Raw genomic sequence first — 18,294 nt, 5'->3', positions numbered from 1 at the left:
GAATTAAATTCCAACCACCGTGACGAAAGTCTGAGAAAAGTAAAATTTTCCTTTCACGTGAAAAGTTTGCACGAAGAAGTGTGTACCTTTTAACGTGATGGACGATTTATTCTCATCTTTCAACGAAGAAACTTCTTACAGGACCAGGGGAAGAAGCGAACAGTGATTAAATATTATGACCAGCGCGATCTTCGAGAACGCATCTACGAAAAACGTTACTTAGGATAATTAAAAAGACTTTTTGTCGGTGGAATCCGCAGTGTGGACTGCGTCACGGGAACACAATTTTCCCATTCGAGTAGCTTGATCGCTTTAATCCTATGGTGTGGAAAGTTTCATGTTCAGTTTCACAGTCAGCCGTCTATTACGTTTTCCGCTTGAATTCTGTTTCAAATAAATTCGAAAACAACGTAAAAGAATCTCCAGATTATAGAATATTCTAAAGTTCTAGAAGAATCGCGATCTTTTCCTCTTATCCCACAAGTTAGAAAATTAAAGCAAGCGATGTTTAACGAGTCGTCGTCTGTTATATTTTCTTCTCTAATTCTAATTTCCGATAATTTTGAAAATAATCTACACGAATCATTAGAATATAGAGTATCTTAACTTTCCAGAAGATTTCTGTGATTTTTATATCTCGCTCGTTTGTTATACTTTCTATTCGAATTCTATTTCAAATAAATTCTGAAATAATCTAAATAATTCATGTAGATTCTTTCTTCTGTGTAATACTTTTTTCGATATTCTAGAAGTCTAAAAGTTAGGAACTGGACACTTACATGGCTGTTCTTTGACAATTACAAGCACGATCTCCTGGCAGTTAGACTAGCAGCCGGAATGATCCACGATGAAAATGTCTCGTAGACGACGGTAATGTCGCGTTGGACGTAGAAACGAGGGTCCGTTAGCGTCAAGAAACGACTCGTCACACGAAGGGTGCACATCCACACACCCTCTTCAGCCAAGTTTCTCATCGTTTCTGAGCAACCTTCGATTACCTCGGTTACGTTAAAGTTCTGCCTCCTACGAATCAACCTTATCTTTCCTCTGAACTTGCTAATTACGCTTGAAATTGCAATTAAATACAAGAATGATCTGTTTAAGTGTATAATAATCTTTAACTCTATAGATTTACCTTAGCCTACATTGATACGTTCAAGTATTTCTTTACCTATACCACAATCATTATCGATCTAATTGATTCAAATTCCAGGTTGTTCATACCCTTCCTTCTTTCCTCCTCTTCTCTTACTTGTCATCTTTCCTACCTTCCTTCCATTTCTCTACCTTCCCTTGTTATCCTTCGTCTTTTTCCTTTTTACCCTGTCTTCGCCTTCTTTCACCCTTCCTTCTTTTCCTTCCTTTCCTTCTTTCCGCGTCCTGTATTCTTCCCCAATTGCATCTCTGCTTAAAGCATTCTCACATTCGCAAAATTTGATTCCCCGAATTTACTAGTATTAATTAGTACGATACCGATAGTCCTACCGTAAACAGATTCGTCAAATAAAATTGTCAAATAAGTCACGTCCACTAATCTCGCGGCAAGTAACCCTCGAACTTGATAATAGACGTATAATTTCTGCAGTACAGAAATTAACGCGCGCTTCTCACAGCAATTACAAAGAATGCGACCGCTGTATGTGGAGAATTATATGGGTTAGAGGATAGCCGGAACGCGACCGCTCCTTAATCAGGGTAGTTCTGTTACCCTGTCCCTCGGAATCGTCATCGTCTCTGACCAAGAACGACCCAAGAGAGTGGCGAGCCGGAGCCGGAGGCGATTCAATGGTCATTTCCATTCGCTCCTTGCAAAGTGGTATCATTTCCCAAGAGGCTGGGGTCCGTTGGTCTTCAAGGTCCTGCGGCACAGCTGCCCTTTCGCTCCATCGAGTACGATACCGTCCAGCTGCGAGGTGCGGATCGATACACGCAACGAGGAACACAATCCGCGACAGAAGTCGTCGTTGATAATGGAATTGCCCCCTCCCCCCTCCCTCCGCACGTGATATCCTCCACGAAGAAAGAAAGAAGCAAGTGGAACGTTCTTGAAATGCGATCTTCCGCCCGGAACTAACTACAGATGCTGTAATTTTTTCCAGATTCAACCTACTGGAATTATGGCCCGGCGATTTGCATGGAAATGGGATGTCTCGTTTCACGAACATCTTCAACTCGAACCTGTTCCACGGTACCTGGGAAAAGATTACGATATTAATATAAAAATTAGATTGTTAAACAGATCGATTGCTTGAAAGGAAAGTGAATATTATAAGGAAATAACGCTGTATAGGTTACATTTTCTACTTTTCTTTTTTTTTTCTTTACGGGACGGCAGTTTTAACATTCGGTACATTGCGCTTCTATTTGATTTTTGGGTAAAACATTTTCCCATCTTTTTAATAATTTAAAGAAAGGTATTTGTCATGGTGTTAAAATATTGTTCTTTCCACCTTCAGCCATTTTGCGTAAAAATGTTTCTCTTAGTTAATCTAGTAAAGTGACATTGAGATCAAATGATAATTCAAGTGATAAGGCCAAGAAGATGAGTTTTGTATTCCGATGCTCCCGCCGAATGGCTTTAATAAATAGTTATTAAATCATTTTTCACTTCGCCACCTTTCACTCGAACCTTTCTAACTTAAAATAGAAGATACGATATTAATTATACAAAAATTAGACAATTTACCGAATGAATTGTGGCAAAAAAAGGTACTTCCCTTGCTGTACGAGAAACGAAATTTTCCTTGCTTACTTAGTACAAACACACTCCTATAGTAAGTAACAAACACCTGACAACTAGAAATATTATCAATTAAATATCGGTCAATTGATAAAATAACTCATTCTCTTCTCGACGCTTTCGTTGTACTTGCGCTACGGTAATTACTTTCATGCAAACCAGTCATACGTTGTCAGCCATACATTGTCTATCGAAGGAAAGAATGAAAGTACTTGTACACTTCGGTTACCAGTTTAACTTTTTAATAAATAAATTATACGCTAAAGGTTCCAGTTGAACCTGCTAAATAAATAAATAAATATATAAATAAATAAATCTTCAACTCAGATCTTTCCTACGACAGGTAAACAAAATTACCATATCAGTACAAAAATTAGACGATTAATCGAATGGATCGTGTCGAAGAAACGTGATAGGGCTAGGGAGGAGTAGTTTCGAATAGCGAGGCCTTCCGCTAGTGACAGTTTATCAAATTGCAGGGCAGCCAGGCTTGCCCCTAAAGGGATGTAAGGGTCGTAAGGTGGAACGGTGGTTGGGGGTAGCTTATTAGAGCCACGACAGCAGCCCCGGCTCCACCTTGAAACCTCCAACCAACCGCCATCCTGCCGTGAGTCTTACCACCTTGCTTCCTTCCACCCAGCCGTCGCCTTCCTATCTTCAACCCGGCTACCTTTCGCCCCTCGCTCTCCTCACCATCTTCTCTTCTATATAGTTCAAGCAGCGTAGAAACGTGGCTCGACATAAAGGGTCGCCTGGGACCGTCGTACTTGCCGCTCGTCTTTAATCTACGAGGTCACCAAGCAACGACGGCGACTGCCATCCTCCCGAGCAAATGAGCACAGCCTCCGCGAGACTGTGTTCGAAAGATTCCGAGTGTTCAGCCAGATTTAATATTCGCCTCTTTCTTCGGAGAAGAATAATTGTTTCTAGTTAAAAAAAAAAAAAAGAAGAAAAGAATGAGAACTTGAAATTGTACGAAAAACATATCATGTAAAGCATATGCTTTGTATATGCGCAGAGGATATTTATATAGGATCGATTTGAGACATCGAAAGGATGAAAATACGAAAAAATCGACTGGCCCAATCTTAAAAAAGTTATTCTGATTTGAAGAGTGTCTGCTTAATTCTGTCCACGACTGTACAGTGTGTAAGAGCGCGGTGTTATCGAGAATCCCAATTTGGGATACGGAATAATTGTGTATGAGTTTGTCGTTGCATGGTATAGTTGAATAAATGTATCCTATATTTGCATTATAAAATGTACAATATACAATAATGCAATATTGCATCCGATAATGTGTTATATCAAATAATTTATTATAATTTGTATAGTATAATGTAAAATCTATGCAAATCCTGTATGTATTCCTATACAGTAATTAATAAATTACCTATGACTCGTCATATTCATTTTTCTACGCATATGTTTTAGGTCGCAAAAGTGAAAGATAGCTCATATGTTGAACATTATAGCGTGTCGATTCGACGCTGACAGAAGTATCGACACACGGCCCTATGGGATTTGTATTTCTTCACGCAACAGCGAGACCGGGCGTGTAGCAGTCTGATTCAAAAAGACGGACTGACGCCAACTTTGCCGTTTCTCTCCAGGGGGTAGTTTTAAAATTCAATCCCCATACGAGGTCTAAGGGGCCGTACGCTACACGGTGCTCATATCAAACCGAGGGATCAATAGAAAACCATCCTTGGCTAGTAGTGGAATTATCGGCGATTCTCCGTGAATTACACCTAATGGATTCAGAAGGATCCCTGAAACATCCCGAAACAATTACCATAACGCTATAACACAGTGATATCATTTAAATGCTACTTTCTTTCCACGAAACTGCTAACCACTAACTGTTTGATAGGTTTACGTACACCCAAGTCTATAAACGATACTTTTAGAAGCCGAACTGATCAACTACATTTTTATATAATAAAATTCATAGGTGTAAAACCAGCGTTTATCTTAAACAATAAAGAATTTTTTTCAGGAATTTACTAGTCAGAAGGAAGTAATATACACAATTGCAAGTTTCAAGATAAAATTTCACCCGCAGTGTTTGTAAACGACATTTTTATTTGCATTTTATACAGTCGATCATCGTGGCTTCTATAGGACATTAAGAAATTATACGCAAAGGATTTTGGAACACAGATTCTTTAGAACAGAAGCTTCGAACAGACTTCTTGCAATTTTCTATACAAACCACCATCAACACGTAACCACTGTAATTTATTATATTACCAAATATAATTTTTCCAAATAGCTTCAACAAATTCTTATACTGGAACCTTGCACGGGTACAAAATTCTGATCGATCAATCGTTTCCACGATATTTTGGATTAATCGTCGCCGTTTCGTGCACAACCAGCAGGCGTCCTAATACTTCTGGACGCCGTTGTACGATAGGAGGTACTTTAAATTCGTTCGCTAGCCAAACAGAGACTTTCAAAAGCTTCATCTGTATATCAGCGAACGTATTCATAGACTTTGTTTGACAGATCGCCTTGCTCGTTCTTTTTCCTTTGTCAGGACGGCGAGGCGCACGATTCTCGTTTACCGTGTCCTACCCTCACCCCCGAATGTATGTCTTCGCCCGCGAAGGGAATCCTTTGATAATCCAGATTTATCTATCTCTGCCGATAATATCAGCTACTGCAGAGAGCATGGCGACTTCCGGTGTTTTCCATAAATCAAGAGACTCGAGAGTCCACCGCCGCGACGCGAAAAATTGATCGGCACCGGGGAAACCGGTTTTAAGTTTCGATGCGTGTTGCTTCGCTCTAGCTCGCGCGCGCCACGCTAATCGTATCGATCCCAGCACTCTTAATCCATTAATGAACTTCCCGGGCTCGTTTTACGCCGGCTACCTGGGCTTTTCGCGCTCGATCCGTTACATCCGACGTACATGTACCGTAGAACTGTATCCCTCGATCGACAGACGTGAAACGAGCCGACCTGTTTCCCTCCTGCCTCTTCGAATCGCAGGTGCTATAGCGTCCACAGTTTTCTGTGAAATCCGATCGATGCAATGATCCAACTAGTGATTCATTTATCTTTTTATACTTCATCGATCCGTTCCAAATTTATTCCGCCCTAGTGTAGGTAATTCTTTACGATTATCTTGTTTCCGAGCGAAAATATAATAAAACCGCTCATTGTCTTTATCGCCTTACCTTTATTGCCTTTACACACTTTCTAAAAGTAAGTCGTTTGTATCTTTTACTTGTAACTTCTGTGCCTGTACATCTTCAAAATGTTTTGCATAATATATTCATGAAAAGATTCTACAAGCATTCGGATACTTTTACGAACCATTGATTTGCACTTTGATTTACACTTACAACATTATTACGCATTCTACGCTTCGCAGTACTTTGATTGCCTGCGTAAGGGTTAAGAAGGAAGCAAAATCTCAATAAAACGGCGTCTCTTAGTATAATAGCGTAATGTTCGCGTAACATAGGATTGGAAAAGATCGTGTTTCCTCACGATAATTACGTTAGCAACCCCTACCGCCGTAGTTCACCCTCGTACGTTCTGCATACGGGGATTGACTGAAATCCTTTTTTACGAAGCTGGTAAACAAGCGATAGGTCTCCCGATGCCGACGTCTTCCGCGACGACAAATTCCTCAAATATTTATCTGTCTTCCCCTCGGAACCCTTCAATCGTCGCCGCCCCAAACGTCGCTTCCGTTTCACGCTCGCGGAGTATGTCAATCCTGACGCCTATCGACGTATGACAAATACCTCGTCTTCGACTGCTTGCACTCTCTGTCAGCCTTGACAACCGGAACAAAAGGAGACTGTGAGGGAAGAAAAGATTCGTAAGGGTGTCTGTCGACCAGCCACCGTGGCTTCGTGTTTCTTCTACTTCTCAGCAGTCGCTCTCCCACTCGGGAAAACGCTACTCTGCTGATACATAGTTTTCTTCGATTGGTTCTATAATCGATGCGGTTGTTCAGTCTGAGAGTCGAGTCTGAAACAACGAGAATTCTCAGCATCGGAGTTTTATAAAATTGGGCTAGAAAATTTAATAGAAAGGGATAAGATAAAGAGTTATAGAAACAGAGGAGGTAATTATTTTATTTTCATTTAGTATTACTTGCCAGACGACAAAGTATATTTGATACTATGCATATACACTGTGTTCTTTTAGACCGGAGTTCGATTAGATTAATACTAATAAGAACACTCCACAAAGTTCTATATAAACTGCCACTATCTTTTTGTTAATTAACCAATCTAATCTAAATCTACCCAAAACCCGCAAAAATAGCTTTATACGTGGGAAACTAAAACCGAGGAAGGCGATGGTTATACGTACAAGTGAAACTATTCAGAACGTTGATTTTGATAACACATGTAATTGTCTCTTCTCCGGCTATTTCCTCTATTTTCTTGCTTCTTCCTTTTAGTATCGATCACTAGTTTGTAAAGCGCAACAAAACGCTTTATCATCGGCGGCGTATCTTCAACGCGTGGGCTTTCGTAAGTCTCTCTAACAGAAGTGGAGAAAATGCCTCTGGTCTGTCCAATAGATTAGGCCGCGTGTTTCTGACACGCGGCGCTAGTTCGCAATTAATTTATTTTTCCCTAGTCGGCCGTTAATTGTTAAACTTAGATGGGCGGTCGTCGGCAATCCCGCAGCTAGACTTCCAGACGGAAGAAAAGAGAGGAGACGCGTCGCGGGACCAAGGAGCGCAAGGAACCGACAGCTTGAAAGGAAAGAGAAGAAGCTAGATATTGGAGCAGGAGGGAACGATGACGATCGACGAAGATGGAGACGACCGACAACTCGGCTTGGGAGGGTAGAAAATTTGTTAGACAGGGTGCGGACTGGGACGAGAGAATCGAGAATTTGAGGAGGGAATGGAGGCAAGAAGCCAAGGCGCGACACGAACACCGGATTGGGTTACCGGGATAATTAGAATGATGATTAGGAGCGGAGTACGCCTCGTTGACCAATTCTTTCTGGCGCCCTTCATCCGGACGATGTTGCCTTCGAAAGATCAGCTTTCTTACAAAGGGTCACCGGAACTGAATGGGGTGAAAGAGTAAATAACGGGACGATTATCGAGTCGACGATAAAAACAACATCCACAGCGTGTCTATGTTATAGCGGAGGACTTCTCTGCATTTGCAACTAAGAAAAGAAATATCGAATTAGTGGCACGTCATAGACGAGTTACGTAAGAAATTGGGCTTTTTTCAAAGCACGAACACAACAGCTGTATGGGGAGAAAGGCTAAACAGCGGGATAGTTATCAAAGTCAGGATGAGTTACAAAGAAGGAGAAACGTTGAAACACATGGAGTGTGTTCAAAGAACGAGCCTTTTTCGAAGAATAGATGAGTTGAAGAAGTAAAGAACAGAACAATCATCGAGTTGACGATAAAACAACATTCTAAAAATGTGCCTGTTGTAATAGAAAATATTCTGTACTATGAATTACGAAAAGAAGAGGGTTGAAACTGACCGGATTTATGACACATCATGGATGATCCGTCAGGAATTCAAATATTTTCAAAAGTAACCTCGTCGTCTCCTTTACAATGGAACACTTATCCACTTACTCGAATGATATACAAAGAAGGGGGGAAAACGCTGAAACTGACCAAATTCGTGGCACATCGCGGGCAACTATCAAGACGATTGGTGAAATCGCTATTGTCAAGCTTGGACGGCGGACGTTACAACACCCCAGTGACACATTTTTATGCGCCTCTGCGTGATTGGTCGTTCGAGTTGAACCCCCGTGAGATCGCTTGACTGAATACGGGTAACCGTCGTAAAAAAAGAAAGGCTAAGACATATGGCATAGACCGGAATGTTTGGATTTCTGAATTCGGTGATTCGTAAGCAGCGCGAAGGTTTTCGAAAGGAAAAAGGATATGAGAGATGGTCAATCTCGATTTTGCTGCTTCTTGTTTTCTCGGTTACGTTCTCCATACTCGACGCTGCTTAGCTCCATCCGCGTTGAAGTAGACGTGAATATTTGATCGGCCCTTCAACCTTCGCCTCCTTCGCCCTCCCACAAGCTTCGCCTCTTACCTAACCCTCAGTCCCAGCTGCGGTGAATTATTTAACGCCCCCAGGGATACCAGTTACCAACGTATATCTATGTGTCAGTCAGATTCTCAAACTCTTTTGTTCGTACGCTATTGTTCGTATGCGTAACCGATTACGTAATGGTCAATACTAATTACTGTCGTGGACTTTTTTTCTTAAGGTTCATGGTCGTGGAAATTACGGTCGATTTTCGAATTAATTATTTTTAGCGAATTGCCAATTTCAATTGATAAAACGTAGCAATGATAAAATTGTAAAATATTCTTCCTTGATATTACAAAAAGATAGGAGAAGATTGAAAAGAAGGGAGATGAAGATTTTTCTGTCAAAGTACATGTTCCTTCAGAGTTTTCTATTCATTTGCTTTCACGCGAATGAATATGCGGTAGCGCAAGTTTGAAATGTTTAATGGTCATTCGTTTGCAATTGAATTAGATTGCAGAGGAGAAAACAGAGGGACAGTGTACAGCGACCCACTTGGAGATGTTTGGAAACCTGTGAAGAAACTACGATCGGTAAACTATTTATCAATTACCGATTGCAGTGTTGATAGATAACGATTTAAAAATCAAGTTACGTTCATATACCGCAACATTATTGCACCCATCAATTTATAGTAGAGTATTAAAATTAAAATACTAATAACTTAATTACATTTACGAGTTCAACTTTTGTTACATTTCCTACCTTACCGAGCAACTCGCTTCTCTATCTTCCTTACCCTTATCTAAAAAACAATAAATGGTATATTTTATGGTATATGTTGGTATGATATAAAAAGAACAAATTATGTTAAAGTGAAGCAATAATCAAGGTTAAAGTACTTCTGAAATCTCATTGTATGAGTTACCAAAGAAATGTATCAGCCAAAAAAATGATTCAATAAGATTTAATTTCAAATTTTAATTACAAAATTTACTAGTAGGGTGTGCTTGATTCTATAACGATTCATGTTCTATCTCTCTGCTTTTACCACTACTTAAGGAATCGATAATCTTGTATACAATAAATCATTACATGTCACATCTATTTTGTATTTTGGTTGTGATAGAACTAAAGAAATTTCATATTCGATGATACGAAGAAAGATATTTTGTTATTTCCTCTACGGTTTGAAGGATTAAACCTAAAATTTATGTGCAATGTGATACCATAATCACTAGGTTAGAAAATAAAGTTTATCAAAATAACACTTTTATAAATGAAGTTCATCTCCTAAAATGTTCAATATACATAAATACTAAAATTTATCGACATTGATAATTAACTACCATCCAGTCTAACAGCAGAATAAAATTGACTTCTACAGTCCGGTTTATCATCTTCGTTTCGTTATCTCAGTTTGCACGAACAACAGAACGCATAAAAGCAGAACTGCGTTTAATTAGTATGTTATCTTTGATCAGATAAGATGATTTAAATTTTACCTGCGTGGCAAGTAACAAGTGGCAAATGAGTTTAGTCGTCATTTACTGTGCCTAATACGGAAACGCGAAAATGGCGGAAGGCTCCGAACTGCTGTATTTCGATCTTAGACTAGTTCACGACCATTTTGATCGAGCGCTCTTACAAGACGACGATATTGACCTCAGAGCCTATTTGGATGCCTACAATGAACTTTACAAGTAAGGTGGCAAGAGATTGTGTTTTCTATTAACTATAACCTATAATCAGCTGGAAGTAAACTTTGCATCTAATTAATAGTCATTCATAACTTTCTCCTAAGTCTGAATTATTGTCGTAATGTCAATGACATGCGTAATGTCCACAATTCGTGTAATATCTTTTATTGATCTAAATTTACAAATCCCTGTCATTAAATACTTCTTACCATCTGTTTACATTTGAGAATGACATATGTGTAATGTTATTTCTTGTTTGCAGATTTTTCCAATTGATGGGCAGTGTTTTTGGTTTTGTATCCTCTGACTTGAAGGAAAAAATCCAGGTATTGAACGATTTAATGAACAAAGATGACCGGAATTATACCACGATAAAATCTATGATAGAATATGAGAAAGAAAACAAGATTCTGGACAAAGGAGATCACTCAAATGGTGCTCGTACGCTGTTGAGACTTCATAGAGGATTAGGTATTACAATGTATGAAAGTTTCTCTGCAAGGATGTATTGTGTTCTATTCACTAATATCTTCTGAATTTGTAGATTTTATTAGAGAGTTTTTAAGACAATTGGGAGAATTGTCGGACAGTGATAAGACATCCAGCTGTTGCCAGGATGCTTACAATAAAACATTAGCTAAGCACCATCCATGGGTAGTCAGAAAGGCAGCGGTGGTTGCCATGTATACAATGCCTACCAGAGAATTATTATTCAGAAAGGTATTTATGTTTTTATATAAAAATAATAGACCATTCTGGATTTTAATCATTCTTTTCATATCTCTTTTTTAGGTCTGTGGTACAGACGTTCAAAGAAACGTCGATGTTTTGCCAAAAATGTTGGAGGTAACCACTGATGTATTCAATCGAACACACAATCTCTACGATGTCCATCAACTTCACAGTCTACCATAAAAATGCATTTAGGATACGTATAATATTGCACCCACTTCTTGTTGTTCGAGAAAGTACACAACACAAACATTCCACATCCAAGATGTGATACATTGCCAATCCCATACATTGAATAGCACCTATATCGATGTCTTTTGTGATATTTCTTTACTTATTATTATACACGATCGCATTTATGATCACCGAAAATGTACAAAATGCACTAGCTTAGATTTCCATGTTACTCGTACTTTTTTCAAAACTTACTTAGAGTGATTTAAAGAACTCGATGTAGCCGCCGGGAGTTATTTGTCGATTTTAATATTTATGTTATAATATAATATTGTGCAATAATATCAGTTAAGTCTGTCGAGGAAACTAAGTCTTCCTTATTGACCTACCTATTTACAATAATATTTTACAAAACGGTAAACCAATGGCGTTTTCTGATAATTGGGTAATCAATAGATATTGTGGTGATCACTAGACTGTCAGTCACGGTCCATGGCAATATGATCACTCATTGTTAGTAATAGTCATCGGATATCAGCATTCCTGAAAATGAAAGTTCGTCAGTAGAGAAAATCTTAACTGGAAAATGATCTTCCAAATCTTACCAGCAATGCTGGCAGTGATGAAACAGATAATGCTGCCACCCACGAATGCTCTCATGACAGCATTGGCCACAGACTCCTTCTTATCAGGAGCTAGAGAATTCATCATGCTCATGGTGATTCCCACTGAGCTAGGATTCGCAAATCCACAAATCGCAAAAGTAGCTATGGCCTCGGTTCTACCAAAAATTCGACCTTGTTCCTTATACTTTCCTAGAGTTTCGTAGGCCACAAACTCGTTAACCACAGTCTTCAGACCTATGAGAGTAGCCACGTCGTCACATTGATCCCAGGGCACTCCCATGATCCAACTAAGTGGCATGAATACTTTCGATAGGATCAACTAGAAAAGAATGACCTTTCAACAAAACAGAAAGAATGAAATTATTCTGAGTATTTTAATGTTTCCTCACTTCCAAGCTCAATTCTTCGTAACCAACCAATGACCCTATCCAAGAGAGCAGAGAGTTGACCAACGCCATAAAGGACACGAACGCGACGATGTTAGCGATTATGCCTAAAATCAGAGGAATCGCTGCCACAGCTCCTTTGCTCGCAGCATCGACTAAACTAGAGTCCTTCCTAAAACAAATTTTCTATGATAAATAACATTTCGTTGAAGTACTATCACCGTAGTACGCTATATTGCAAAGAAACTCACGATTTTTCCAATTTAACATTATGAGAAGTGACTATGACCTTTTCGGTTTCCGGGTAAAATAACTTGGAGTAACAGAGAGTTCCTGGTGCTGCCATCAAAGTGGAGGTTATCAGATGAGCAGGATTTGCACCAAACTTTATGTACGCGGCGAAAACGGTTCCTAAAAATTATAATTAGCATCTTCTCGATAAAGGGAAATAATCGAACATTTTGTTTAGTCACCTGACACCGTGGCAAAACCCGAACACATAATGGTGTGCAATTCCGAGGTAGTCAGTTTGTTCAAATAAGGTTTGATCATTAACGGTGATTCCGTCTGAAAATAAATATACAGTCACAATATCCAAAAAAAAAAAAAAAATACCGGTCTACCTTCATACCATTCCAAGAAAAATGTTTCCAGCACATGTTACTGATTCGCAAATCGAAGTTCCCACGACACTCTGTAGTATTCTACCTAAATTGAAAATGAACCATTGCATGGTACCTAAATAGTAGAAAATCTGGATGAAGAAGCTGAAGTAAAAGATCACAGGCAGCACCTGAAATATAAAGTATTTTAGTTAGCGAGGATAATTTATTTTGTGGGCTAAAAGAGGGAATTCACTGACGCTGAAAGCGAAGACACCATCGGTGACTAATTTGTCGGAGTAAATGAAGCTTGCACCGCTCTTGGCGAAGTTCAAGAACCCCTCTACTTTGTTAGCGAGGCATTGGAAAATAGATCGACCCAAGGGCCATCGAATTAAGAAGAGACCAAAGAGAAATTGTAGAATCAATCCAGACAAAACTGGCCTCCATTTGACCTGAATTTGTAAAGATAATAAATATCAATCCTTGGTCAAACTTTTCCGATTTTTATGTAAAATAGAACATGTAATGTTAAGCGTTTGTTTTAATAGCGGCGAGCATATAAATGGGAAGGGTTCTGTGCAAATTCATACCTTTATGAATACAAATAAAGAATCGGAAGCTAAATAAAAATTTGTTTCACCTATCAGATACTATAATGAATACTTTACTTGGAATGTTTCGTACGTTTTTGCATTTCATGTACATTCTATGTATGGTTACACATTTACATATTCTTTAAATACATATCTACACCATTACAATATTGTCATTATTTAAGATAAAAAGCCGTTCTATATTTAAAGCGCTTTAGAATATGAAAAGCGTACTTTTAAATCCTACATTACAGGGAAAAAATAAAAATGGAACTTCCATAATACAACTCGTTGAATTTAGAAATAAGTATCCTATTTATACGCTCGTCATTATATCTCGAGATATCCGTTCGATAATCTACTCAGAGTGAAGGTAAAATAAAATTTGATGAAAAATTTCGGTAGTATATCGAATTGATAATGTGTGTATTAAATTGTAATTTTGTAATATCTGACATGCGATTTACTCACGCGACCAGGATGTTTTGAGAATATGTATCCGATAGCGAGCAATATAATGATCCCAAGTCCACTCCTTAATCTCTCCCTCGAATTAGCAGTGTCAATAATGAGAAATACTATGATTCCAATTAAGAAACAGGTATAAAGTACCGTCTGAATAATAATGCTTCCATATCTACCAAAAATAGAAATGGAACATTCGGTATAATCAATTGAATCATTGATAACATGGCCGATCATGCATTTATTAAATCGAGTAGATTTTTACCTTGTTTTGTTGAGATTTTTGACGACGTTGTTGAATGGTCGGCAACAATATCTGAGAATTATGTGCCCTAAGTAATGATAAAAAAGTCCGCCATAAGCGATCGCTAATAAGATGATTAGCAGTCCGTAACCATCGCACCAATTGAAGTAATTCTCGTCATCTGATAAAAGTCTGGATTAAATAAAAATAACGAAATAATCGAATTTTCAGAATCGTGATTACTCACTGTTTTTTTTCCAGTATAATGTGGCAGAAACAAGATAAATTACTACCACAGCATTTACTATAATCAAATACAGACACTTGAACAGTAGCTGATGTTTTGAATAAAAATTGTTCAAGGCATCGTGTCCTGCACGCAAATAACCAGATGAATTTTCTGCCATTTCCTGAAAAAGGAAACAGAAGTTGAAAATATAAGTCTATTTTATAGTCAAAGTGATAACGAAAATAATATTGCGCTAAATATGAATATAAAAAATTCTGCACAGTTTTCGCTAGTACTCTAGATAACGAGAAACATGACTATCATTGATAAATACTTGACGAAACTTTTATGTAATAATTTATCTCACTGAACAATAGCATTCTTTTAATAATCTTTTATCATTGTCATTACAAACGAAGAGACACAAACGCGCCGCATACCACGTTTCTTGTCATTTCCTCGCTTGTCAGATGTTCAATCTCGAATGTGTTAAACTCGTTACTCTGTAAAAACGGAGAAACTTGCTAAAAATAATCGCTTGAGGAATACTAATCACTCTCAGTTGAAATCTCGACGCAATAGAATATTTTATATAATACGGAAATAACGTTTTACGATAATACTTTTCAGAAATTAACTAATTAAAGTAAGAGGAAATATTTTTAGGGAAAAAATTATGGAGAATAATAGGAAATTGTATAGAAGAAATGAAGTATAAAATATCTGAAATACTCGAAATGATTCAACAGAATAAACTAAATATAAAATACCTCAAACCCGGGATTTAGGGTCCCAGACATATTTCCAACAGAAATGTGCTCTCTTTGTCAGGCGCAGTTTGTTAACTAACTGGCATAAAGATAACTAACGCATTGTGATCGAGAAAAAAAGGCAATTATTTCTGCAGAAGCAGGGTTACCTTACTCGTACGAGCAACTGATAAGTGGTACAATAATTGCTTATTTCGATACCAGATAACTCTGATAAGAGTAAGTCCACTAATTGCCGAATTTCGCACAAAACATGGTTTAATTTTCAAAAAATAACTTTTACCCAAACACAAAAAAGAAAAAAAATATATATATAAGAAAAAGAAGAGTAAACTGTTCTTTTTATCAACACTAATTATACCGATCAAATTATATCACGTATTCGATCACAGCCTTTACGATACGTAACGCACAAATTTAATAATAATTGAATGTAAAATTATAGAACGTTAAGTAAGCAAAAGTTCTTAGTCACGATCCGTCTTGGGCAAAGAAAAGAATTCTACTATACTAACGCTCGACGGATCAGAAATGCTACGGCATCGATATCTTCGGACGCGTGCACTCAGATAAGCCTCTTGTATCACTGAAGATGATATGACTATTAATCATTACCATCAATGGATAGTAGGGGAAACAATGAATTTCGAGTACAAGATTTTACAATTGACCTCGTTTCATACGATCGGCCTCGTGTCGCATAGGGGACACGGGTTAAGCGCGCTAATTATTGTAGATTTCCACCTGCAGCGCGATAAGACAATGGAGTATCACGCTTATCGTACATGTTGTTACGTTATATGTTATATATTATACATGCTTGTTAAAATTGACTACCGATACATAGTCCATCATTGTAGCCGAAGCAATTTTTGAATCATTTTTATTTTTCATTTTTAACCGTAATAGATTCAAAAATAAAATAAAATTACACTATAGAGCCACACGATACTATTACCATCGAGTTTGATCTGTGAAAAGTGATCTGTAGGAAACGTTAATCTTGTTTATTTTGTAAAATTACGAAGCGGTCTTACGTACACAGATGGCCACCGCTATATGCAAGTATTTTGAAATAGATTTCTTTCAACTTGAATTTTTTTTAATGGATACGAGTTTTCAGTAGTCTGTTAATTCGACAGACTATGAATTCTCTCTCGATGGCTCGAAAATTACCTAAACGAGAGAATACCTTGAGGCGAATTTCTTCCGACAGCCACGAATTTTCGGTGGTTCGAAAATTACCTGCGCAATAACAGAAAAGGGCGACAATCCTGAGGAGTCGATTCGAATGCCTCGTTCATCCAGCGAGCCCTACGAGCCCTGAATTCGAAAAGAACCCGTGAATTTCGAGGAGACAGGGCAATTGTATCGGCGACAGGTCGAAAAAAATTCCTGGCTCTTTTTCACACGAGTCTGGTACGTAGCTGTCGGTCACGTGACGACGCGTCGTTGTAACGGATCGTGGGTGAAGGCGGACGCGAAACGCAATTTAACAGGGTGAACGTCGCGACGGCTGTCGATACTTTCTCTTGCGTGGTCCATCAAAATTCTTCCGCCGTGTTTAGCCACGCACAAGTCGTTGGCGGCCTCCGCGTGCACCAGCAAACCGGAAAACCGTGCTCGTAATCGACGATATCTGCTCGCAATTCAGATTTCAGGCGAGAATCACGAGGATCATGACGATTCTACGACATTCCGTGTAATGACTGACCGGGAGGAAATTGCGAGACGCGCTTCCTAGACGATAAAAATAATTATCGTGCGCGAGAAGTATTGCGTTAATCGTACGGCGTATACCTTGAAAAAGGAAATCACCTTCGCCGTAATCACCTAATGACGGACGCGCGAATAATTGAGAAGGAATTAGGGGAATTCACTGCGAGTTACGTCGATTTCAAGAATCGTTCTTGAGATTTTGCGTTCTTTGATGGTACAAGGTAATGAGATCGTTGGACAATAGCGAATTTCTGAGAAACATCTTAAAATCCTATATTAACTTTAGAATTATCAGAGTTTATAAAGTTATCAATTCGTAATTTTTAAACAGAAATTTTACAGATTTACAATGATGCATTTTTCGTAATTTCAATGATTTTCTATATTTGTATTTGATCACGGAGCTGAAATATGCGTCTTCCTCATAAACTTTAAAAATATTGCTCTCCGTAATATTGAAATATCGTTTGTGTTAATAATGATAATGATTATAATTATCCATTATTTTCAAAAGACTTACATCCTTGTACGCAGCAGCTTCTATCAGTTTTCAATTATGTCGTATTAAAATTCTTCTATTTAACCAGAAGGCGATATTAGGATTAGAAATTCAACAAGAAGAATATTATATTTTCTCCTGTGATCTTCATATATTTTTTACATAGCTTCTAATACTAAAATTAAAGTATTATGTAATTGTGGAAAATTACAAAAGTAATTTGCAAATACCTTCTAAGAATAATATTGTTCCTTTAATTGCTCACTAATCTATGTAAAATTTGAAAAACACGGGTATTACGGAACTTCAGCGCGTTAAATATTCACTCGCGCAAACAAACGCTTTATCGGCGACCTCCGAGAGGATTGCGAGTATGTTGCCACTAGATAATTAGTCACTCCTGCACGTTGAAGCTTTCACCCATTTATTTAGGGAAAGGTTACGATGAATATGTCGCCTGGAGCGTAAGTCGGAATGCCATCGATTTCAATCGTCCCTTTTTTCTTTGCCTGAGATTTCGATCAAATTATATAACGAGGCTTATTTGTCCGCGTACCCGAATAATGGGAGAGGCGGATTTCTTAAGCGCACGTGGACCGATCGAAGGTCTTTCCAAAAAAAAAAGATCGGTTCACGAATAATATAACTTCGAAAACCTTCAGAATTGATTTCAGATGCGATTTCAGATCGATTCGCAAGAAGACAGGAATATGCTAAAGAAAGCCCTTAGTTGACAAAAAAATCCAATTACTCAAGATCTAAGTGATCTGTTAATCACGGCTATTTGTTAACACTAGAACTACCAA

General features: G+C 38.2%; 2 protein-coding genes across 5 annotated transcripts; one reads left to right on the top strand and one right to left on the bottom strand.

Annotated features, from left to right (window-relative positions):
- The first annotated feature begins 10,137 nt into the window (after nucleotides 1-10,137).
- On the top strand, nucleotides 10,138-11,718 carry LOC117243376 (ceramide-1-phosphate transfer protein). The gene is made up of 4 exons (XM_033510808.1): nucleotides 10,138-10,449; nucleotides 10,709-10,917; nucleotides 10,991-11,166; nucleotides 11,239-11,718. Exons 1-4 carry the CDS (start codon nucleotides 10,322-10,324, stop codon nucleotides 11,359-11,361), a joined length of 636 nt encoding a protein of 211 aa, XP_033366699.1. The 5' UTR covers nucleotides 10,138-10,321; the 3' UTR covers nucleotides 11,362-11,718.
- Nucleotides 10,973-16,959, bottom strand: LOC117243348 (solute carrier family 28 member 3-like). 4 transcript variants are annotated; one of them, XM_033510741.1, is made up of 12 exons: nucleotides 15,271-15,300; nucleotides 14,941-15,003; nucleotides 14,519-14,681; nucleotides 14,293-14,452; nucleotides 14,034-14,199; nucleotides 13,227-13,421; nucleotides 12,996-13,157; nucleotides 12,838-12,931; nucleotides 12,616-12,775; nucleotides 12,368-12,536; nucleotides 11,958-12,297; nucleotides 10,973-11,895 (listed from the first exon to the last, which is right to left on the bottom strand). In XM_033510741.1, exons 1-12 carry the CDS (start codon nucleotides 15,298-15,300, stop codon nucleotides 11,867-11,869), a joined length of 1,731 nt encoding a protein of 576 aa, XP_033366632.1. In that variant the 3' UTR covers nucleotides 10,973-11,866. The 4 variants fall into 4 exon arrangements, with proteins under 4 accessions (XP_033366632.1, XP_033366635.1, XP_033366634.1 ...); XM_033510744.1 differs by lacking the exons at nucleotides 14,941-15,003; nucleotides 15,271-15,300 and adding an exon at nucleotides 16,516-16,959; XM_033510743.1 differs by lacking the exon at nucleotides 14,941-15,003 and having other exon boundaries at nucleotides 15,271-15,359.
- Between the last annotated feature and the right edge of the window lie 1,335 nt (nucleotides 16,960-18,294).

Source organism: Bombus vosnesenskii, unplaced genomic scaffold, assembly GCF_011952255.1.
Source record: "Bombus vosnesenskii isolate JDL3184/JDL3185 unplaced genomic scaffold, Bvos_JDL3184-5_v1.1 scf7180000013265, whole genome shotgun sequence".
Classification (NCBI taxonomy): domain Eukaryota; kingdom Metazoa; phylum Arthropoda; class Insecta; order Hymenoptera; family Apidae; genus Bombus; species Bombus vosnesenskii.
Note: the sequence above shows the minus strand (reverse complement) of the source record. Positions and strands in the feature narration are given on the sequence as shown.

Coding starts and splice junctions, on each gene's coding strand:
- LOC117243348 (XM_033510741.1), bottom strand. CDS start 15,300: ATGTCTGGGACCCTAAATCCCGGGTTTGAG. Junction 14,200..14,292: donor AAAAATCTCAACAAAACAAG/GTAAAAATCTAC, acceptor TATTTTTGGTAG/ATATGGAAGCATTATTATTC. Junction 12,537..12,615: donor AATGTTAAATTGGAAAAATC/GTGAGTTTCTTT, acceptor AATTTGTTTTAG/GAAGGACTCTAGTTTAGTCG.
- LOC117243376 (XM_033510808.1), top strand. CDS start 10,322: ATGGCGGAAGGCTCCGAACTGCTGTATTTCGATCTTAGACTAGTTCAC. Junction 10,450..10,708: donor GCCTACAATGAACTTTACAA/GTAAGGTGGCAA, acceptor TCTTGTTTGCAG/ATTTTTCCAATTGATGGGCA. Junction 10,918..10,990: donor GAGACTTCATAGAGGATTAG/GTATTACAATGT, acceptor CTGAATTTGTAG/ATTTTATTAGAGAGTTTTTA.